General features: G+C 32.6%; 1 protein-coding gene across 1 annotated transcript in view; it reads right to left on the reverse strand.

Moving 5' to 3' along the window:
• Positions 1 to 25348, reverse strand: part of LOC123669886 (paired box protein Pax-6-like) — a 52215-nt gene that overhangs the window by 6660 nt on the left and 20207 nt on the right. The window contains exons 2-3 of the mRNA XM_045603406.1: positions 15770 to 15955; positions 5549 to 5689 (exon numbers count right to left, since the gene is read on the reverse strand). Coding sequence (XP_045459362.1) covers positions 5549 to 5689; positions 15770 to 15955 — 327 coding nt within the window. The remainder of the gene's footprint in view (positions 1 to 5548; positions 5690 to 15769; positions 15956 to 25348) is intronic.

The following is a 25348-nucleotide window of genomic DNA, read 5'->3' on the forward strand; positions in this document are numbered from 1 at the left end:
AGTCGATAAGTTGCGTAAGCTATTGTCCGAAACAGCGCAGTCATCGCCAACAAAAGCGGTAGTGGGCACCTTATTAAAATTTAGACGGTCTCGATGAATCGCTCTGTTTTGATAACCGCTTCCGAAGACTATCGATAATTAACGTGAACACATCACGAGGTGAAAGCGGTGTTTATGACAGATCCTATTATGTGAATGATAAAAGTTTGAGGCTTATTGTTTTCATCATTATCGTAGGAATAACGTAACAGAAGATTTTGAATCATGGGTTTTATTGTTCTTGTTATTTATCTTAATGACTTTTTATTTCCTAAAAATTTAAATGAATAACTTAAAAGAGTACATTTGTATTCACTATATATTATACTGGTTGTGCCCGCGACTTCGTCCGCGTGGAATTTAACAAAAAAGTTATTGTTCAGTTCGACGAGTTATAAAATAAATAAATTTATAAAATAAAAGATCCCATCAAAATCGGTCCAGCCGTTTCAGAGATTAGCTAGAACAAACAGACAGACAGACAAAAATTGTAAAAAATGTTATTTTGATATATGTACCGTGTATACATCCATATACATTTAGTACAAAGCGGTTATTTTAATATTACAAACAGACACTCCAATTTTATTTATTTATATAGATTAATTATCGTCCAAATGATGTAGTGTAAAAGACGAAGTTTAATAAAAGTATTTATTTTGTTATAAAAATCAATTTGTTACCATCAAATGTGCATTAGAAATGTATTATCACTTTTTATTGTATTTATGGTTCACTTTTTTAGTGGTAGTGACTTACTCATAAAAGATAGATACATGCTGTCGCGGACTTTTTTGTAGGACTAATTAAGATAAACATTCCTGCTATATATATAATATATACATGTAAACTTCACAGTTTTTGCAGCGTACGCAGGAATAGCTCGAAGATGGCAGATTTTTTTCCGACTTACTTGACAATTATCGTTATATTTTGGACAGTTCACACACTATCTCAAAAAATTATAGCCTTGTGTTATTCTAATGTATAAGCTATAAGTACTGTAAGTTTTCATTAAAATCCATTCGGTAGTTTTTGCGTGAAAGAGGAACAAACATCCATACATACAAACTTTCGCGTTTATAATATTAGTAGAATAACAAATTCACAAAATAGTAAACAACAAAAATGCGCGGTGTAGCCTCCGCTTTGAGTCCACCCTATAACTTTAAATATTTGTTAAATAAAACAGTTTTAATCATGACAAAGTCAATGTGTTATTGATATTTACAACAACAAAAAAACCAAAACAAAGGACAATTTTTATTACTTTCTCTCTGTATTTTAACATAACATCTAAACTTACTTAAGAAACTGATTAACGTTTCTAATAAGGTTAGCATTCTATTTAATTTAGTTCGCAATGAAATGTAAAAAATTAAGTAGTGGTCTTAACTATGTATCATGTATATTACATCCTCCAGATAAATTTACGTTTTCGTTTTTCAAAATAAGTTTGTATAGGTCACGGAGATAAAAAAGGAGCACATTGAAAGTACGCCGCTATTCAGATATGAAGTTTAATCAATTTAGACAGTTTCATAAGCACGCCGAGAGCTGGGCACGCGTTTCTTAGTAAAAAATCATGGCATTGTCCGCGATCATTTTGTTATAAATTTGATTAAAATTCTATTAGTTATATTTTGTACGTACCACAGAGTTTAAACGTAAGATAGACACAACCAAAATCATCAGATACATAACGACAAATTACTACTGTCAATACAACATAATTATATCATAAATATTTGTTACTATTTTTATTTTATTTGAAAGTATAGTAATGACTGATAAACAGGTAGACGATACAATTGGTGATTAGATAATATTGCATAAATGTTAGTTTTTTTTTTTACTTGAAGTCTTTAATTACCACCATTTTATAATTTACAAATAGTAATACATATGTACTGAAATTGAAATAGCAAACGTAAATATTACATATGGACGTATGTCACAAAATGATAAATAATAGCATTAAATTAAATTATTCAATGATCACTTCTAACTAATTCTTGCTTCCCGCGACATTTGAGATCATAGCGGCTCCTTCGTCAGCAGGTGGTCCGGTCCGGTCAACACGCTTTGATACACCGAAACCATCGCTGATCTAATAGAATCAATCATAACTACATCACGGCTTTTCAGACAGTCCGAGCACGGAAAACGAACAATGCCTCCGCCGCGTTTTGTGAATGCAGCCATGAAACCTAACTGTACAATTTAGTATTTAATTTTTCGAGGCTAAAGTCCTACCACGTTTAACAGCAAATATGTAAGCATTTACGCATAACAACCGCCATGGCATCGCGTGCAATTTTCACATACAGCATAGTCATGAGTGCACCGCGATCGAGCAATTATTTTAAACACATTTCAACAAATGACGATAATATCAGTCAGAAACGGAGATAAGAGAAAAAAAATATTACAATGCCAAACGTTGCACTGGAACTTTTCGTCCACTAACCATAAGAGTCAATTCTCAATAACGAACCTTAAACAATTATTAGTGTTTACTGCTTACTTCAATTTATTTAAAAGTAAGTACATATTTTAAGGGCACCAGGCTCTAGGCTATTACCGTAATAGTCGCTCCAGCTTACATTGAAGTATGATTTTCCGTACTAGTTTAGTAATTCTTATGATTTAAAGTTATTTAGAAAACTATTTTACTATAGCAGGTATGTAAATTGAAGTTTATTTCTTTTTATCTGCTATATAAGAATATATTTTAAAAGTACATGAAGTTGTACAAACTTAACTTTTTTTACTTCTTCATAATAATTAGATTTTACAGAGCTTCAGTAGAAAAAAATTCAATCGATTTAAGAAAAACGAAAATATTTTTAGCGGTATTATTTTTGTATACCAATACACGGATATTTTCGAGATTTCTAGATCGATTTGTGGAACTCTTTGTTTGTTTCCACCAAGGCCCTGTTTCTCTATCTGGAGATAAACGATAGAAATTCATAACAACAACCATCGTTTATATATTCTAGTAATTCAAGTCTATTGTCACTAAAAGTTATTTCTTTTTAAAGTTAGTTTTACTCACCACACGAAAAACCAATCAAGTGATACTTAAAAATATTTGTTCTAAATAATAATGATGTAAGCTACCTACAAAACAAAATCAAATTTTTTTGATTACTCTTACATGTATGAATTTCGTGTCGTCCGTGAGAAGCGTGGTGGATTACACTCCGATCGTTCACCTACATGGAGCAAGTGGCATATACCAGTGGGATGTTGCAGGCTGAATCGTATATGAATTTTGAGTCTAAGATAGACAAGTAGTAAATTTGTAAATGCAAGTGAATAGTGATTTTAATGAGAAATAAATTTATTTTTTAACCAGAAAATAGATAAAAAATGTAAATTAATTAGTAAATTGGGCGCTATAAGATAAGCATTGTCTACGATGACATTTCATGATGATGTACATGTAAATTAGATACCCGTATATTCTATGATTGTGAACCAATGTAACAACCCAGTTTTGCACGCTTCCCATCAAGAATGCTACCGTCTTCTAATCCGGTCTCCAATGATATCGTCTAAACCAGAAATGGTCTCATAAGCTAAACCAGTTTAGCAGATGATCGCATGCACAGCCGACTCGTTACTAGAGAAACTGCAAGCCCAAGAGCATTCAGTTAAAGAATTACAATAAGTTCTAAGAACCATAAAGAACTTCATACCTTAAGAGACTACTTTTATAAGCTGATTTCCGTCATTCGGTACTTGAGCAATAAGGTTCATTTTCGTAAATGCATTTTTATTACATGGAAACGAGAGGTGTCGCTCGTGCAATTATCGCAATTGGCTCGATGGCCTCAAACTTAAAAACGCCCATCGTGTTCTTTTTGATACGTACGGTGCTGATAATTCTGTAATTCGCATATTTAATGATAAAGCCATTGTATATAATAAGAATACTTTATGCAAAAATAAAGATAGCAATTAGTTTTTCTTATTTGAAATGGAGTGTAATAAACGACGCCGAGTTTACGATTTTGAAATTAATTAGCGGATCACTGCATCTCCAACAAGATGAGCAATTTTATTACAAAAAAAGTATTGATGATTCGTATAAAATGCAAAAAGAGAAGACTGATGATCAATGAGAGAGAGATAAAGATTCGTTTCGACTGGATTTATAAATATAACACGCGAATCATTTGTACGTTCCTAATCAACTTTATAGTGTAATGATAGCTTATAAACTTTACTATGTACTATATCGTGTGTGTTTTTAAGTCTATTTACTTCAAAACCGTTCTCATATTACAAGATATCCGCTCGGTAAGCCGGCGGCCATCACCAAAACTAATAGACCATATTCGGGGTTGCACTTCATTGGCTTTACCATGTGACCTCCCAAAACGTATTGACACAAAAATAACTAAAGTTCAATACACAAGCGGTCAAATCCCCTAATTGGATATAAAGGTATTTAGTGACTGCGTAGATAACCAGAGCGCCTATTAGCAGTGACCTTATTGTTTAAACTTATTAACTCATAATATGATTATTTTCATTCTTAACTTACATGTTTAATCATTATTGAGTTGAAATATACCTATTAATTTGATTATGATTATATCTGTCAATTTCGAAAATATGTACATTTTTGAAATTGTCAGATAGTTTTGATAATATTTATTTTCAATTACACATTTGGGGCCTCAAATTAAAAAATTAATTACAGTTTTACTTAAATTTAACTTTGAATTTTTAACGTTTACATGTAAGTAAATCTATAAAGTATAACAAAACTGAAAAATGACTCTTAATAAGTTTTTTAAATTTACAAAAGGTGATCAAAAACTTATTACCGAGAAAGTCGATTTCAGCTTCTCTTTTTCGAATTCAGAAAAATTGATGTTTATATTATAAAATTACTGTAAACACGCACGCATGCGCTTTGTAACTCGAGCAGCCTACCGGTACACATACCTACTATAAAAATAAAACCATGAGAAATACTTTCAAGAGGTCATTAAACTTCATTTTATTTTTTGGGTAGCAATTACTGCACAGTTTTGTTTTAACCAACACAACTATTGTCAAGACTATTCGTAAGTACTTGGTTTGGTTGTAAAGTCCTTTGTAAAATATTTCAAAGGTAACAGAGAAATACTCAGATTTTACGTTTATTATTCTTTTTATCTTCAGCAGTAATTAGAGTTAAATTAATTACGTATTTACAAAATTTGTGTAATTTATACCGCAAATATTTATTATATACGTTTATAAAAGGATGTCATGTTTCTTGTTTTTTATAAAATATTGCAACTTTTAAAAAACATTTCTAAATTTAGTTTCATTTATAAATGGGTTTTAGTTGACATTTCATTTCTGTGAGACACGTTGTTTTCAAAAGAAATAAATGCATGATTATGAGAAAGACGAGGCGTGATCGCTCAGGGCGTTTGTTTAATAAAGAGAACATTTTGCTCCTGGTTTGTAGAATATCTTTAACGATTAATATCTAACTTACCTTCAGAAATGAGTCTTTCGCGAATCTCCCACGCAAAAATTGTTGGATTTTCGCGTTTATATTGCTCTATCTTCGAAACAACCGCCGGTGTAGCAACTTTAGGCTTGCTCCCGCCAATGAGCCCCGGAGGTCGAAGTGTACCTGTAATAAATAATTTCATTAAAAAAAACCAAAATTCCTTTTAATTCAACTCATGAACACTTGTATCCTGCCGGCAATTATTATCAAATCAAAATAATTACACAGAAGGAGCACCGACAATGAGGAAATGTCGTGTGTAGTTGCGAATAACTTTTCAAATGTACGTTTTAAAAAGTGACACCTGAACACTCTTGTGCAAAAAAATGTTAAATTAAAGGTATACCTTTAATAAAAATACCAATAATTGCGGCACGATACCGATTGATGCAATTTCATTGAGCGCTAAACGTGAGTAAACGCCGACTACTGCCGCAATACCGTGCCCAGTCATAATTTAAGAACAATAAAATATGTTTTTAAAGTTTATTGCACAGGACTAAGACTGAAAATTCAATTAACGATTTCGCCAAACATTACCGCTTCAGCGTTCAAAAGGAAGATGGACGTGCTTGCCTTAAAAAAATCTGATAATCAAAGGCGCGGTACGGAATAATAATGAAAACTGCAAATTAGTGTTAATTATAGAAACAATGACATCGGTTTAAATGAAGTCGGCGCAGCGAGACGAGAATTCTTAACTTGCCTTATAGTTAGGCAAATTTTTTGTGTGAAACGTTGTGTCGTTATGTGTCACATTGAAAGTTTTAAAAAATTGATCAAGAGTTATATTTGCAAATACACTGCACCTTTAGGTATATGAAATTATACGATTATTAGATTCGAGTAACTTTTTTTTAACGAGTAAGTTTCACATTCTGTATGACTTTTTACAAAATAACTACCTACTACAATTTCAACTAAAAAAATATTTATTTATTACAATATTATGCGTGATATATAGATTAATGACCTATTTTAATATTTATACTAAAAATAATGTAGTCATAATTGTTTTTTATTTTATTCCAGGAGTATCAATAAATTTTAACAAACAACACAATATCATATCATACAATATCAATAAAATACATTATCCAACTTCAAACCTCAAGCGCATTCAAAAAGTATATATAACAGAGTACTTCTTGGAATTTAACTGTAAATTTAACAAGTGTAAAACAATAGTAATTTATACTTTTATAACCAATTAGAATTTTAAAACACCTTAATCGATTATTTTATTACCTAATTAACACAAACTGTATCTTGACATTTTTTTAATTGATCATAAAAGTTTTCGGAGTCAAATTTGGTTTCAGCATAAATTAACTGGTGTCTGAGAGCTAAGTAAAAAATTTTGGAATCTCTAATTCCTAAATCAGTTAGTAGATAATGGATGAGTGCGTGCTCGGAGACAATTACACAAAAAGGCATCGGACGCAGCATTCCGGCAGACGGGCGCGCGAAACGTTTTTACTCCTCAGGAACAACGGCCCTCCATACCGATCACGCTGAATAATTCATTACATTATTTATATTCTCATTTTTGTCAACGCCATTCAAGATAAATTCATACGGGTCTTTATGTCTTGATAAAACTAAAGCTTAACGCCTAAAATGGTGACGTAAGTAAAAAGATCTCCAACTTTACACGTCTCCAGATTCCAGGCCGAAGTACCATTTTCGAAGCCATTATAGTAATCCTGTATCGCTATAATCATTGACGTAATGGCTTCATAAAAAAAAAAACAATCTTTACACAAACTATTTGTGATGTGGTTAATGTTCCTTAAGAATATATGTTGTTAATATTTTTGATAATTATTAATAAAATTAGTTAAAACAAGTTAAGTAATTTAAGAAATAAGGGTTCCTGGCAAACATAATCAGTTTTATTTCTTATAACATTTTTAAACTATTTAATTGAAAATAACTAATAAGTGTAATATGCTTGTTATTTTTACAGAAAATAATTGTGTTTGCTTGCAAACGGAAAAAAGACTTAAATTACATAGACAAGTAATACAAGGTAGGTAGACGAAAAATAGTCAAGTATAAATACGCGTTATCAAAGATTTTTTAAAAAACAGTTATCAGATTTCGTTAAAATTTAAATGTACCAACAAAACAAGTATTAACAATCGATTAAAATAAAAATCATCAAAATAGGTATACCTAGTGAAAAGTTTTTCAGTATAAACGTAGGTCGACGAAAAAAAAAAACAAATCAATACGCATTAGGTATACATAACTCGAAAAGTATCGACTTCTCATAGCTCAATAAAATGTAAATGGGACTACACGACACGCACTACCTTTCGATTAAAAAATATAACCAAAATCGGTCCACCTATTTAAAAGTTCTGAGATAACATACATAAGAAAAATACAATCGAATTGAGAACCTCCTCCTTTTTTGGAAGTCGGTCAAAAATACGTTCTTACGCAACAATATGGCTTAAAAACTTATAACATTAACTTATCTTATAATATCTTAGTCTGTCAATTCAGCCTATTGCAGTTCAAAAAAAAAAACTCATAACATTAAATGAAAAATAATATCATGTTTTTTTAAGTACTGAATAATTTATTTATTTATGCATAAAAAAAACTTAAAACTAACACACACTAACGCGTTGGGCTACTGTAATGTTAGTTCTAAGTTTTTTTTTTATGCATAAATAAATAAATAAATAAATACTAATTGAAACTTTCATGTCATAAGAAGAGAAACATTTTATGTGTGCTGTAAGAAAAATAATAAATTGTACATGCTTGATTATGGTAAACATCATGATATAAATTTCGAAATATATCCGGAACCATAATACTTTATATATGTCTCACCAAGTTGATCAAGTCTATAATACGATTGCTTAAAAAAGTTAAATGCTTGGACGTATAAAAAATATAACAATTGTAATAAAATACAACATTTTTAATAAGAAAGTCAGCATAGTGTATTTTTTTGTTCACATAATTGACATGTATATCGCAAAAAAATTACAAACTTCACCTTTGGGAAAAGAATTGAGTAATTTGTTGAATAATAAACTTCGAAATAACGCGCTTATAAATTTAATAAATTTCTTGTGACGACCTAAATGTAGCGAGTTATATCATATTATAAACTCAAGGGTACAAAATACACTTTAATTAAATACAATAAATAGTTGTGATAAAAAAGCGTTTACATCCTTTTAAATATTTTTCATTATACTAGAAAATATTGATATTAATAGCTTGTATTTATTTATTTAACATTTTATTGCACATTTGTAATTACATAAGAGAAATAATAATAATATAACTTAAAAAAAGTGCATAGTCGGCCTTATCAGTAATAGTGGTCTCTTACAGTCAACGTTCAAAAATATCCCACCAAAAACATTTTCATGTAAAATGTTGCCAAGACGAGAATATGGCTCGCACTGTCAAAAAGTTATCAGATCTCATGTAGAGCCAAGCTTCTAACTCTACACGTCCTAACTCTACAAGCCCTAACTTCACAAACTCTACACCTTAGTCAAAATATGTGGCTTATAGGCATATATGTTAGCTTTTTTTTGGCTCGTCTTGGCGGGGGCACTTCCGTGCCCCCAGATATTAAATATTGATATAATTGTACTGAAGAACATGTAATAAATGCATACTTCGCTAATTTTTTTGAATAGCATTGAGTTATGATTTTTTTTTAAAGTGTAATTTAACAAAGTAAAATTCTGGTTACCTATCTTTTAAAATATAAATGTTATTTGTCTTCACCGTTATTTTTATCGACAAGCTCAATTAAAAGTACTTATACGTACAAAAATTCCACGTAAAAGTTTTTAAGGCTGTATTTGCTATTTCTATAGATTATTACTTCTGCTTAAGCGGGTGCAAAAACGTGTACGCACTAGAAACTGACCTTTGCACAAAACTGCGCCACGAACTACATACATGCTTACTAACAATATTTAATAATAATTCGATAATTACACAAACGAGGACTATGACCAACTAGTCATAAAGTGTCATAACTAAAACAAATATGACAGTGCAATGCGCTTTTCATTTAATGCTAATTTTACATTTTGAATTTATCTAAGTTTTAAACTCAAAATATTTACCTATATGTATACAATAATATTACCACCTTGTCTTTTATTTACAGTGTTCAGCTTTCGACGTTACCTTTCACTGAGGCTGTATTTAGCTAGTGATTGAAACCTATGTACCTATAAATATTTGTCCGACTCCTGCCAGTGTACTAGCCGCTCAGTTATTGATTGATAGGTAAATTGCAGGAGGCCGGCACACTGATCATTTCGCGGTAATTAAATCGACTAGGAACGTAATCGCATGACCGGAGCCAATTACTTGCCGTTGCCTAGGCGCAGGCTGATCGTGTGAGGTTCCTAATATTGTTATTATTGCGTAAAACGCGAACGTGCTTCGTGCGCGCTTTTCCGCAGTAGTTATAAATTCCCATTTTTAACCGACTTCAAAAAAGTAGGAGGTTACTCAATTCGACCGTATATATTTTTTTAATATATGTTCAGGGATAACTTCGTCGTTGATGAACCGATTTTGATAATTCTTTTTTGTTAAAAAGGAGATATTCTTGGTGTGGTACCATGATAAGGAAACCAGGATCTGATGATGGGATCCCAGATAAATCGAGGGAAACTGAAAAATCCGCATAACTTTTTACTGGGTGTACCGACATTGATGATTTTTAATTTAATCGAAAGCCGATGTTTATCATGTGGTTACATTTAAAATTCATCGAGACCTGATTACAACTTTTGGAGTAATCTTTGATAATTCGTATTTACTTGACTATTTTTTCGTCTACTTACGTTGTATTACTTGTCGATATAATTGAAGTCGGTTTTTTTTTCGTTTGCTTGCAAACACAATTATAATGTATAGCTATGCTGTTAATTACGTTTATTTAATTTTTTCAAAAATCATATTCGTAATAAAAGTCTCTTCACATCTAGTTTATAACTAAATTAACAGCTTTATTATTAGTGCAAATAAAAAAGTTATTTATATAAAGTAATAAAAATCAATAATGACTTATCGACACCTCACGTTTTTTCTTCAGTTACGAGAACGTAATGTATAATTAATCATCGGAGGTGAGCGAGGACGTGAGAGTACAAACAGCACAATACGTACCCAAAACGTCAGTTAATAAATTTCCAAACAACAGTCATTTATGGGCGCTTAAAGTCATTACACGGTGCGTCTACAAAGAAGGACAAGATGTTTCAAGCGACTCCGAAAGGCCTGAATTCGGTTGATTAAATTTGTATTAAAAGCGACTCTTTATATTGGTTGGCGCTAGCCGTCAGGGAAACGCCGCGTCATTCACCTAATAGATCAAAATCTTTAACGGCAAAGTGTTCTGGATAGCCCGGACTTATAGAACTAAACGCGCGCGTGTGTTAACGAGGCCTGATTCGGTGATTGATGGACTTTTTGTAAAAATTAACTAGACAGCTCGCTTCTTCAGAAGCTATTAATATACTCGAAACTAGACTTCCATCGTTATTTTTTATTATATCTTTGTGTTTTTTGCATAGAAAATTAACTCAGGCCTAATATGGTTAGTTATTAGATCTTTTTTACATTTAAAAACATTGCCCTTGAACCCGTGAAATGGCGCACGCAAGATTTACGGTACACGGATAGATACCCGGGAGCTTCGAATATATAATACTTTTAGTATTTATTACCACATTAATATAAAAATGACAGTAAACAAAAGAACGTCGCTTAATTATGTAAAGTGTATTATAAGAACTGAGCAGCATAAAAAATCATCTTATCAATATTTATATTGTAAGCTTTGGCAACAATTTTTAGCAATAAAAATCATGAACAAGAAACGACATAATTATGTTAGTGTATTAGTAAAATATGTAAAGCACCACTAAAGCAATAAATATCTTAGGTATGGCTTTTGCATGATAACTCAAACACATCTTGGTTTTGAAATTCTAAACCAAAAAGCAATTATTGGATATTTATTTTTTTCTCAGTATCACCTCATACTCATTCAAATATATTCATTTTAAAAAAATATATTATTATAAAAAATTATTCCTGATAGTCTTTATGAGCCTGGTCTATATTTTTATAATCTACGTCATTTCAGCTTTTCATTTAGATACATTTTCAGATCACGCCAATGATTCTTTTCACATGTTTTGCATTTAAAATATTCATAGGTCGGTGATTCGTGGGTGTTTAAAAATAACAAGTAAGCGCTGTATACTCGTAAGTAAAAGAATTGATAACGACCGTGGAAGTTTAAAAACTTATATTTGTACGATTTTCAAAATATTTTTATAACAAAATAAAATACTTTTAGAAAACATTAATCAGATAAAAAGATGGAAAACCTAAAATATTTATATATTTGAAAAAAAAAAACTAATTGTAAGGTAGACAAGTGTGGGAGTAGTAAAATTACCCTTTTAGGCAAAGCCACAATTGCTATGTACTACTAAACGACTATTTTTTACACTATCATTGCGCCACTAAAATTGCAAAGGCTAAATAATTTTAGAAAAAGTATAATTTTTAAAGACAATATTTCTAAGCTAATGCAGTGATATCGCTATTTTTGAAAACAAACAATATCTCACTAGTTAATAAGCTGTGCCCACGAAATGATTCACTTCTAAAACTTTGAGGAATTTAAATGTTTCCACATCGTTTTAAATGGTTTCTAATAAAATAACATTTTGTTATTAAAAAATTATTTATAGTATTATTATTATTTATTTTCTACTTCTGTAAACTTTTATACTGCAAAAAATAAAAGAAAGTTATATTTACTAACAGTAGGTACAGTAAAACTGTATTAAGTTACGTAGTTGACACTACAAAGATAGTCAAAATCCTATCAAAACATCAAAGGTTTAATAGTATTCTACCGTATCATTACTATATCATTGTTAACTAAAAATAACATTCCATCGACGGCAAAGATCATTAAATATTCAAATTAACCACGTGAATTGGAACGGAACAGGAAAAAGTATAGTTTGTGAAGCAAGAATGTCAACCCTGGTAATTCAATTTTGATTATAGGACCAATGCCTAAATACGGCTTCATTACCCGCAGCGACGATCCGCGGACAATCTTCATAAGTAGGTATCATTAACTACGACCACGTTTTAGACTATAGAAATAAAATGTCGGTCTAATCTTAAATTTAACCCACTCGGTGATTTCGGTGTCTTTAGTCGTGGATAACTTCAATAAGTATATTAGACGGCACATTTAATATTTAAGTTTTCTTATATTATATCCTAGTTTTATACTTGATTAAAGTGTCAAATAATAGAGGTTAATTACTGGAAAATTGTTCTACAGCTAGGTTTATTACACAGCTTAAGACGTTTTGATTGAAAGGTTATTTATGCGTGCCCATTTTCACGGAGCGGTGGTTGTTTGGGCTAGATAATAACGTTTGAGCTAAGGCTAGGTTGACTATGTTAAATACGTAAGTGGTTTTACATGACGGCCCTGGGCGGATCGCAGCCGAGCTTCCGTGGGAACCCGACACGTGACGTTACGAAATCACCACGGGCTGAAATTGATTGACAATACACTCGCGCCGTAATATTTTGTAGTATTAGATCCACCTACTATTTCATTTACGCAAAATATATGTATGTCCCGTTAGCTTCGTTCTTGAATGGAGATTCCTAAATAGTTTAATTGATAAAAAAAAAATTTAAGTAAAAAATCTTTGCGCACTCATGACATGGAGAGTAAGCTGGTGAATGCGTGACGAGAGCGTTACAAAAAATGTCATCTATGTGAGCGTGACGAACGGAAGTTGAGAGGGAGATATACATATAAGTCTAGTGAAGATAGAAAAAGATAGTTACGTTTTTACGAAGTCTTACTTCAGTCGTGTGGTTTAAAGCACACTCGTTTTTTTTTAATGTGCTTTATATCTTAATAATATAATAATGCATCTACTAACTCATTAAAAGAAATTTGCATATAATTTAGCTACAATTTCATTTCATACTTGTGACTGAAAATACTTGAATGTCTTTAAATAATAATATACTTACATATTACATATAATTTTACAATAAATGTGCTCTATAAGAAACAGCAATTCAATTCGGCCGTGTGTCACAGGCTAAAAATTACTCAAAGATTTCATAAGTGTTAGTATCACTCAAACTGCGTATCATCATTATACAGCGAAGTACACACGCATCGTTGCTTTTGAAATCGTCCTTTCACGACTCTTGAGCAAACACAAAGTGAGCATGTGTCCTAATTGTATAGTTCAATCTAATTCTACAAATGAAATCCCCTCTACAATGACAGCTCATGCTTCGCTTACAACTTACTGTGATATTACAACACGCTAATTGACGGCATATTCCTACAACAATTATGGGACGTTTTAAATCCTAGCAGCTGAAATATGTGCAGTTTAAGTCAATATATTAAAATCCAGCCAAGCCTTGAGTTTAAATATTTGTATTTTGTTTTCAAGAGAAGCGAAGAGATAATAATTATTTGAAAACGGTAACAAGATTATGATCGTTTCGAAAGCTTCGATAATTACGGCGAAAAGAATGAAATAAATGAATATTAATACGAGAATCATCGATATTAAGAAAGTTTGACACGTAGCTCGCATCGGTAGAGGCGCTCGCGGCGAAGTCGTCGCAACGCAATGGTTCGCAGCCCGGTGGCTTATAATTAACACGCTGCAAGTTTTATGAACCGATTAGGATCTAAGCTTTCGTCAATAGCAGCTCTGTCGAGAATCCAGCGATTGCTTATCGTTGATTAATAGCAATTGAGATTATTGCCTTAACCGTGTTATTAAGAAAGAGTTAAATACGATTCGTACTCCGTCGATTTCGACAAATCAACGAATTATCGCTGGGAGATATGATATGTGTTATTATCTATTCACATCTTAAAGGGGAAGATTCTCAGCCCTCATTTTACAAATATTTATTATTCACGTTTCGATATGCATAACCAGGTGATGAAACAAACAACGAGTAAAAACATACCTCAAACTTCCTTTTAAATTTAGGGAACGTGCAATGAAAGTTATACGAATAGCTGGTATATAGTTAGAAGTCTGATATCATTCAGCTTTGGCGTAATACGTATTGATCATTCTAGGGCGTGTAGTGAAGTAATTTAGTTGGATGCAATAGCGGGCTGCAAGGCAATTCGCTAGAGATATCTGTATAAATCAATAGAGTAGTGAAGAGTGCCTGACGCGAACCCCATTAATAATAAACTTACTAATTACAGGGAAGAGATACTTGGCAGTATGTTGCTCTATCAATGATTATTATCGTATTGCCTTTACGACACTTACAACTCAATAAAAATACAAAATGTGAAAGGCTACCATTAAAGCAGTATTCGAAAAAATAGTAACGCAACTAATCCACATAAGATGAAATTACGATAAAAACTTAAACTGTTAAGTGCAGTACTATCTAGCCATACAAATTACAAATATTTAATACTCCTGAAAATAAATTGTTGGCGTAAAATATTTTTGATTCAATTTACAAAACAATAGGTGCCAACTACTTTTAAAAGTGAAAAATATTTTTAGTAAATGAATATTTGATTTTTCAAATTTGCAAAGTAATCGATATTAATTTAATTTTAATATTTACACCAAAAGAAAACATCTCTGACAACAGGACGATAAGTCGAAAAGCAACACAGTTATATAGCCGAACACAAGTAAGTCGAGGGACTTTTAAACTCTTAGTTTTTTTTTTTTTTAAAGTATGTAAGTTGCCGACCGCTCTGGTGTAATTGTACGTGTGCCCTGTCGGCAGTTCCTAAACACCGACGCGGGTTCAATTCCCGCACAAAGTATAGGATATTTGTGTTTTTACAACTATTTATTTCCGGTATGGTTGTTACTCCTTGTTGTGGGTTTCCCCACCTTGCCTCGGAGAGCACGTTAAGCTGTCGGTCCCGGTTGCTTTCATGTACACCTGATAGCGATCGTTACTCACAGTAGGGAATATATCCAACAACCCGCATTGGAGCAGCGTCTTAGATTAAGCTCTGATCCTTCTCCTATATGGGGAAAGAGGCCTATGCCCAGCATGGTATTACAGGCTGAAGCGTATGTTAAGTTTAAATGTGAGCATTTGACTTTACAACTACAAGCTTACCAAGCAGCTTGGTAACAGCACCTTGCTGGGACAAGACATGATGCGCGATGTCGTAGTGCCGCAAGCCGAAGCGGGACAGCTCGAGCAGCCTCTGTTGCGACAGCAGAGAAGACAACGGGTGAGATGTAGCTCCAGGGTACAAAGGGGTCCCTGAACCGCCACCCGACGAGGAAGGGGACACAGGCACTGTAAAAAAAATATTTTGGTTTTCAAAAATTTGTTACATACGACGTAATCAAGAACTAATTAATGTCGATGTACCGTCGGCCAAGAAAATGGTGTACCACCCTAAGGTTGAATGCCGCTTGCAGATTCATAGGTGATAAAGATTAGTTTCGCTTGCAGATCGATCTGACAAGTTCTATTGCCGTCTTTATCTGATTATTGGTAACGATATTATTTATACCTAATAGAGTTTAAAATGTCAAGTATAATAATAACGTGTGAATACTTATCAATTAGGTTTACGTCATTATTATATGTCTCTTTCAGTAATATCTTTTAATAACGAACCTTATTGTAATTTTCGATGACCAGGAAATTAAATCAAAATTGGTACACTCAGACAGGAGCTCTGGTCACCTTACTCACCAACAGAAACACAATACTGCTAAATAACAGTATTATTTAGCTGTGATCCTCTGTAAGGTCAAGGTACTACCACAATCGGGCTGCTCCACATTTTGAGCAGGAAATTCCTGCTGTGCACTAACTCAGTTAAATAATTATAAGTATAATATGTAAATATACACATTTTTATTCACTGGTAAAATAAATATGCAAATCAGCAATAATTTTGTAGGCAATGGGTAAGGTAAAGAAAAAAAAGTATATCTTAAAGTTTTATATCAAAAATTATGTTAGATTAGCAGCTTCCATAAAAGTTATTCAATAATTTCAACCCTATCAATTTTTTAGAAAATATTTTCAAAAATTTAAGCGATTGATAGCTAGTTTTGTAAAAGTTCCTCCAAGCAAAAATAATTTTAATCACGTTACCTCCTTTAATTATATTGTTCTGGTGACTGTACAACACACGACAAAGAAATAAAGAATATTACAATCCACATTACTTTTATTATCCGACCCTTACACATGTATAATTAAAGTTCTTTCTATAACAGTCTTGATAAGAAATATTTGTATTTTGGGACAGTAATACCGTAGCTTTTTCAATTCCGCGGGATTGAGCGGTATTTATCAATCTGATTATCATTAACTGAGGTAGGGCACAGCAGGAATTTCCTGCTCAAAATATGGAGCAGCCCGAATGGGGTAGTACCTCGACCTTACAGAAGATCACAGCAAAATAATACTGTTTTCAAGCAGTATTGTGTTCCTGTTGGTGAGTAAGGTGACCAGAGCTCCTGGGGGGATTGGGGATTGGGTCGGCAACGCGCTTGCGATGCTTCTGGTGTTGCAGGCGTCTATAAGCTACGGTAATCGCCTACCATCAGGTGCGCCGGGCCGTACGCTTGTTTGCCGACCTAGTGACATAAAAAAAAATAATATCACGCAAGATCCCGCACTCTTAAAATAATATTATAAAATCTAATTTAATAAATAAACTACAGGTTCAAGATGTCATATTGAATAAAGTAAAATTTTATTTGACATGTCATATTTAATTTTACAACGAAATTTTTTTTCCTAACAAAATAACAGTTAAATTATAATCAACCTATTACGATACTCAGATAACCTATAGGTTATCAGAGTTTTCAGGTCAATCGGGTATATTACCTGTAAGTCGGAAATACTTATGACTAACAAAGATATGATCAAACCTAATATTTGTCTAGAGTATAATTAATTTCTAATATATTTCTTTAAGATACAAAGTATATATATAGTCTCTCGGCTTCTACGCTTAGGTTGGACCATCATAGCCAAGCTTTAGGTACGCCCCTCTAATTCCGTCGGACATAAAGCACGCCGTTTCATTTTTCTAAATTTTCTCCTATCGCGGTCGGTTGTTGTTTGTATTTTTTTTAATTCTTCCTTTAACAGGAATTTAGTACCTGTGACATCTGTAGGCATTCCCAATAGTAATCTATAGGAGTATTTCGAAAACGCCCATCATCTTATTTGCCTCCAACTACAGTGACTCGTACTATTTTTTTTTTCTTGACGTTTTACCTTCTAGCTTTGCAGCTTGCGTGATCTGCGAATCCGAAGATCTGATGGTAAGCGATTACCGTAGCTTATAGACACCTGCAACACCAGAAGCATCGCAAGCGCGTTGCCGACCCAATCCCCAATCCCCCCAGGAGCTCTGGTCACCTTACTCACCAACAGGAACACAATACTGCTTGAAAACAGTATTATTTTACTGTGATCTTCTGTAAGATCGAGGTACTACCCCAGTCGGGCTGCTCCATATTTTGAGCAGGAAATTCCTGCTCTGCCCTACAGCAGTTAAATCTAAAAGTAAGTATTTAATATATTACAGTTTTTTAGCTATTTTTTACGCTGTTATTTCTTGCACTATCTACCCGGTTATATTACACTCTCTTGGTTGACTAGAAGAGATCTCTTCTAGAGATAAGGCCACTTTGCGATTAACCATAATTTTCTGTAGATTGTTTTTTTTTTTAGTAGAATAAATTTATATATACAGTAAATATTACACGAACCAGTCATAAATTATGTTCACACTATTAGGAAAAATAATACCTATGTATTTGTGACATCACAACTTAATTTTAAGAGAGAATGAAAAATTAGCAAAGTGTAATGTCTCATACGCATAAGATTCACTTTGATATAAGCTTTAACTACAAAGCAAATATAAAATAATTTACAACCCATTATTCTTCAAATAATATGAATGACTAATTATAGAATTCAATGTCAAAAATATACAACCGACTATTTGCAACTATAAATAATTCATCAAAAGTATAGCGTAGTTAATTAAGTACAGTTAAAGAAACATTATGTAATCGAATCTCAAGGCACTGTTTTATTGAAGAAAAAAATTGAAATAGTTAATTTTGATAGATAAATTCGAAAAAAACGGCATATTTTTGGCGCCATCTGTTGATATACGACTGAAGATTCAGTTCTATCGTAGCTCAATGCCATATATGCCATAGATAATATTTTACTTCAAATTTTTTGTATTGTTATATTATTTTTACAATATTAATTACATCACTGTTTTAAATTTACAATATTTTGACACTTAGACAGTAAATTCACAGTTTTATCGTGTCTGTAATTAATAATGGTAATAAAATTGTCTTCGTTCGTCGTTTGAAAAGAATTAATTTTTTAACTATTTTACTTCATAAGAATGCCTTTGGGCGTAGTTCGTTTTGATTACAGACTAATGAGTGATCATTCTGTACAATTTAGATCCATTTTGTGTCAAAGGACTAGCGACCAATTTTATTAAAAGTGACTGTCACGATAAAGACAGAGTACATCACTAACCGTGAGAAAGTTCCCTTTGTGCAATCACTACCCGTTATAACAGAGTGCGGTGTTACGTGCCCTATAATATGCATAACCGATTTTAAAATGATATTGAAATTCAACTGACAATAAACTTTTTATGCGGAACGGCATCACAGTACGTTCGAGTAAAACTACTAATAAAATTGCACCACGAACTGGCTGGACCGTTCAAACGAACCAGTAAATGTTCCTTTGGTGTTAAATGTGTCGCTTTCGCAATAGTTATACGTATAAAATATCCGAGCAATTTGTCGTTAACAGCGTCCTGATATGCTAAAGGCCGGTCGTAACAATGCTTTCTTATGAACACATCGTAACAAATTCAATTATAAATTAAGCTATTAACTTAATATACTATAATTTGTTTATCAGGTTAAGCATCGAAATTAATGCGAGTGGCATAACTTGTTCATAACTTTACACTTTTTATTAGCGAGTCCATAAGGCGATTTCATCAAGAAAGGTAAGACCGAGTTTACGCTTCGTGTATACGATAAAGGCCTCTTGTTACTTTCACTTAAGAATTAAACTCCTCTGCTTCTCGTCGATCGTTTGAACTCGGAATCGGACTTCGACGTATAATTTCTGGTGTAATCGCTACAATAATGGGAGAAAAAAGTGATATTATCTGCCCACGGTCAATAAATTAACACCGTTTAGAGCAAAAATGTAGAGTCTTAGTGTCGCTACTATTATAAATAAGGTGAGCTGGAGCCTGGCGAGGCTTTAGTGATCGTTCGTGTCAGTGAGTGCGTGTATAATTATGTTTTTATTTGGGTGCGTGAGCAGTGAGGCCTTATTAAAATATTTCGAGTGGAAACTGGAAGGACCACTTAGTGGTACGCGGGAGTTTCACGCCTGAACTGATACAACATTAAGTCGACAAGATAGCTTATTTGTGCTTTGCTGAGGATTAGGACCAATAAATCACTGATTAGAATGTATTGACTGGCAGTTACTTCGGCGCACGGTTCTTTATTTTATTTATTAACCGATAAGTTTTTTAGAGTTTTATGACTTCATTATTCTATTCCCATTACCGCAGTTACATGAGATGTTCATTTAATTAACGACTACTGCAAATTATACATCGCTTATCTTTTACACATTGATCATAAACGAGGCGGATCTTTAAATTAATTATTCAAAAATAAAGGTGGATTGACAGGTTTTTGACGGGCTTAACACAAGCAATAACTTTTTCTTTAAATAAATTATTATAAAAAAAGATTTTAGTATCAATATTGAACGTAAAGATTATAGATAACTCGGTTTTATTAAATTTCATCGAAGCATAGATGATATTTAATGTTGTAAGCTCAAGTTATCAAATTGTAATCATATCTGTTTTGAAATATACCGTATATAAAAAGAAATAGGTTTTGTCTACTATCAACTTCTTTATCATAAATAGAAAATATAAAATTTTTATTACATTTAATATACATATTATTTTGCATATAAGTTTTTAGTTAATAATTTTTTCTATTTGGTTCTGTAAACTTTATTCGTCGTTGTGTATAGTAATCCAATTATTTAAAGTTAAAGAGCGTATCATATAACATTCCCGTATTTGCAATATTACTTTATTAAACAAATACGATCAACTTGGAATGCTTCCACCTCGCAGGTGTTCATACATGCAAAATAATGCGTAGGGGAGCGTTATAACAGCGCGTTCGTTCAAACGCGAACAGTTTAAAAGAAAAAAAAGAAATATTGTCTTACCGCTGGGTTTCGCTACTATTAATGTCATCATGCAGCGTAAAATTGCCACCTTTTGTGTAAATTTTAATGTTATATCGAAAGTTAAACATAGCTCTACAACCACAAATGACCATTCCATAACTCATGTGTCGAATCTTTGGAGTTGAAACGAATTATGGAGATTGAGAGTAATAAACACTCATAAAACCGATTTGGTTTTCAAATTCTATTTGATACTTCTTCAATTTACTTTTAAATAGCTTTATTTAAGAGCTCTTTTAGTAACGATCGGTGAAATAGTGTCGTGTTTGAAAACACCTTAGGAATATCTTAAACTTTCAAGATTTCATAGTTTTTATTTTATTATATGATTTGGATATCACATTTTCATAAATATTATATATATATATATATATATATATATTTGTTTATTTATTTATTTATTAATACTTTATTGCACAATACATTAAAGAATTGTACAAAAGGTGGGCTTAATGCTAAAAGCATTCTCTACCAGCCAACCTTAGGACGTACAAGAGCAGAGGTTTGTAGGTGTGCAAAATCGGGTATTAGTAAAATTCAGATAAAGAAGAAGAAAAAAGGGAGGAAATATAAAGTTAGTGGCTTAGTATATACATGAGTAAATAAATTCATTTATATATACCATAAAAATATAAACATACATAAACAAATACAACCTTGCATACATACATACACATATACATACATACTGACACATATACATACATACATATCTACATATATAATAATAATAAGCCCTTTCAATCTGAACTTCAATGCATATCATATATGTTTTCTTGTTTTTTATAAAATGTCCCGAAGTTCAGTTTGCCTCTTGGCATAGGCCTCCTCTAACACTTTCCACTGATACCTGTCCCGTGCTACCCTTCTCCAGTAATGTCCTGCCGTGAGTTTTAGGTCGTCTTCCCATCTTGTCTGTTGGCGTCCTCTACTTCTTTTGCCATCTCTAGGATACCAATCTGTGACTATTTTACACCATTTCTCTTGTGTGTCTCGTATCATGTGACCTGTCCATCTGTGAAATGGGCATTGACTAAACACCACAGGGAAAATCTAGAACGCTGCCAAAGAGCCATGGAAAGAAGCTTGTTAGGAATATAGACACAGGACAGAGTAAGATGTAGCGAAATAAGAGACAAAACCAAAGTTATCGATATATTAACCAGAATAGACCAACAAAAATGGAGATGGACAGGTCACATATCTACATACATAATACTTAATAAGCTGACGACAATAATAATCAAAACACAATTTACATTGTTTATTGAGTTCACTAAATCAGGTTAAATTTTGGCTAAGAAGAACCCCTTAACTTGCCTCTTTAATGAGTCACGTGAAGGAGCTTTACGGATGGACTCGGGTAACGAATTCCAGAGACGAACAGCAGAAACAGAAATGAATCAAACAAAAACCCAGACCGATGAATAGGAGTAGAAAGAGGTAGATTATTTGAAGAGCGGAAAGATCTTTCATGAGATTTGGAAAGGAAAGTGAACTTACATTTTAGGTTACAGGTAAGGTACAGAATAGTGAAGAGTAAACAAAGAATTCTCAAAAATTATTGAATATCATATCAAAAATTGACCGCTCCAGCGGGGTTCGAACCCGCGTCTCCGACTGACCGTGTCGGCGCTCTAGCCAATTAAGCTATGGAACGGTCAATCTTTGATATGATATTCAAAAATGTTTAGGATTCCTAATGTGTGGGTAACACAAAAATAAAATCGTAGATATTAAAAGAATTCTCAAGTTCCTACACTCGCGGATTGGTAGCCATTTAAGGAGAGATCTGTAATGGGAAATATCATCATACTTCCACAAACCGAAAATGAAACGAATGCAGGTGTTGAGCAATCGATCAAGTTTGTTCAAATGGACCTGATTGAGGTCCAGACAACACACATCGCCGTAGTCGACTATGGGCAAGAGTAAGGTATGGTAACCAAGTGGAGCTTGGCCTTAGTTGGTAAGAAATGCTTAAAGTGTAGTAAGGGATGCAATGTTGAGTAGAATTTACGCGAAACTTCATTTACTTGATCGGACCAGAAAAGGGATTTATCAATAATTATGCCCAGATCCTTAACCTTTGAGGCAAATGGTATTGAGTATCTATCAAAAAATCAGGTTCGGTAAAGAATTTGTATCAATTGTATTCAATCAAGGCCAGTTGCCGAAAACTGCCCACAATAATCGCTTGGCACTTGGCGACATTGACAGCTATACCATGATTCAATGACCAGTTGTGTATACGCATTAGATCTTGATTTATAATCTAGATATTTGATACAAATACATGAAATAACTAATGGATTACGTTTACGATTCATTAACGTATCTTTGATGTATTGTAAAAAATATTTATTATATATTTTTATTCTATAGTAAAAAAAATATTAAAAAGATTTGGTAATGGAAATTATACAGAATTATGGAAATTTTAGGGCTTAAGTGAATCAACAAACGTGGCATTTAGGTTATAGCGATCGCTGCTTTGTATATTAAATGCGGACGACCAGGATTTAATAGTTAGTTCTGAACTCAAATAACATCGAACAACGGAAGTAGGCTTTTAAATAAATAAGTCAAATGGGACTGCCTACCGCGCCGTTATTTTTTCACTTTAAAAATGCATTAAAGTCATATAACTTTTATTAATTTGTGCAGAATATTAGTGTTTTGTTGTCATTGTGTAAATATAAAAAAAAAAATGAATTTCGTTCTTGAACACACTCTAAGGAGTACTGGACGATTTTGCGTAACAGGAAAATATTTTGTATACTCTGGATAGTCTCGAAAGAATGAAATATGGAAATTTACTAAAAATCAACATAAAATCTCAAAGAATTTAGCTTTTCCAAACTACTATAGGACTATACGGTTAACGGCTTTAACCTATACCTATATTAGTTTTTACAAACTACTGCAGGAATAGGTTAAAGCTTAATCCACCACACTAGTACTATAAATATAAGTAAAATAGTTAATAAAAAACTCCGAGTAAAAATTAAGCTGCGTAAATACGGTAGTAAAGTATATAGCTACCCCCTCTCTTTCCGTGGGTGTCGTAAGAGACGACTAAGGGGCAACACAGTTCCACTACCACCTTGGAACTTATAAAGCCGATCGATGGCGGGATATCCATCCAACTGCTGGCTTTGAAATACACAGGCCGAAGACGGGCAGCAGCGTTTTCGGTGCAACAAAGCCAGCCCTGCGGTCACCAACCCGCCTGCCCAGCGTGGTAACTATGGGCAAAACTCATGAGTTCACGCCATTTTTGGCGTGAACTTGTTCCTATGACTACTGGACTGTGATAGGCTGAAATGATGATGAGATAAACGAGCGAACATCGTCACTAATGGATTTTTCGTCACTATTGTATCGATCATACTACTCATTGAATGAAAAAGAGTAAGTTAAAACATTACTTCGATATATATATAATATGATTATATTTACATTTTTATTAAATAATAAATGAATCATTTGTAATAGTGTTAAAAACCAAATAAAACGTAAAATAACCACTTAAAAGAGTTTTATTATTATTAGTTATATGTTAATCACACGAGGTTACCGACACGTCTTTAAATATTTTACCAATCATGTTAATTTCATAAACGACGTGTTCAACTCTTACGCACGCAATTAGATTATCTAAATTCATAAATATCTTTCTAAGTTGTGCACTCGCTTAAAACGGTAAAAATCGAAAATATAATTAATTACCAAATACATGAATAAAACATGTCGAAAATACGCTATCAACTAAACTCGTAAAAGTCAGAGAGATTTAAGATCTTCATTCAAATATTCGCGTCCTGTTATAACTTAAGCAGATCAATTTTATTGCTGTTTTCTAAATAGACAATTTGAGCGCTGTCGCGAAATATCTCACAAATATGTTATTTAAAAAAAAATATCCAGCTATGAGCTATGTTTATTGAATCAAATTATAATTATATATATTAGGTCTTTACCTATGAAATTGCCGTTTCGTCGTACCGGCTATTTCAAAACAAAAAAAAAATCGCTAAGAACTCGAATTTCAGTTTATTTTTATTTTAAAAATATAAAATTCTTTTTTTATAATTAGTCATTTGTTTAATGATTAGCGTTCTATTTACATCGCATTTGTATGTTTTTCGTCATCATGGATATGTTAAAAATTTGATTGATTATGGAGTATGAGTTCCGTCGTTATGGCAAAGCGGCTGAAGCGGCACGCAACATCAACGACGTTTACGGTGCGAACACTACTAACGATCGTACCACCCGTTATTGGTTTGCTCGCTTTCGTTCCGGAAATTTTGACCCAAAAAATGAACCACGTGATCGGCCGAAAATGTTGGTCGGCAATGACGA

This window comes from Melitaea cinxia, chromosome 4, assembly GCF_905220565.1.
Source record: "Melitaea cinxia chromosome 4, ilMelCinx1.1, whole genome shotgun sequence".
NCBI classification, from domain to species: domain Eukaryota; kingdom Metazoa; phylum Arthropoda; class Insecta; order Lepidoptera; family Nymphalidae; genus Melitaea; species Melitaea cinxia.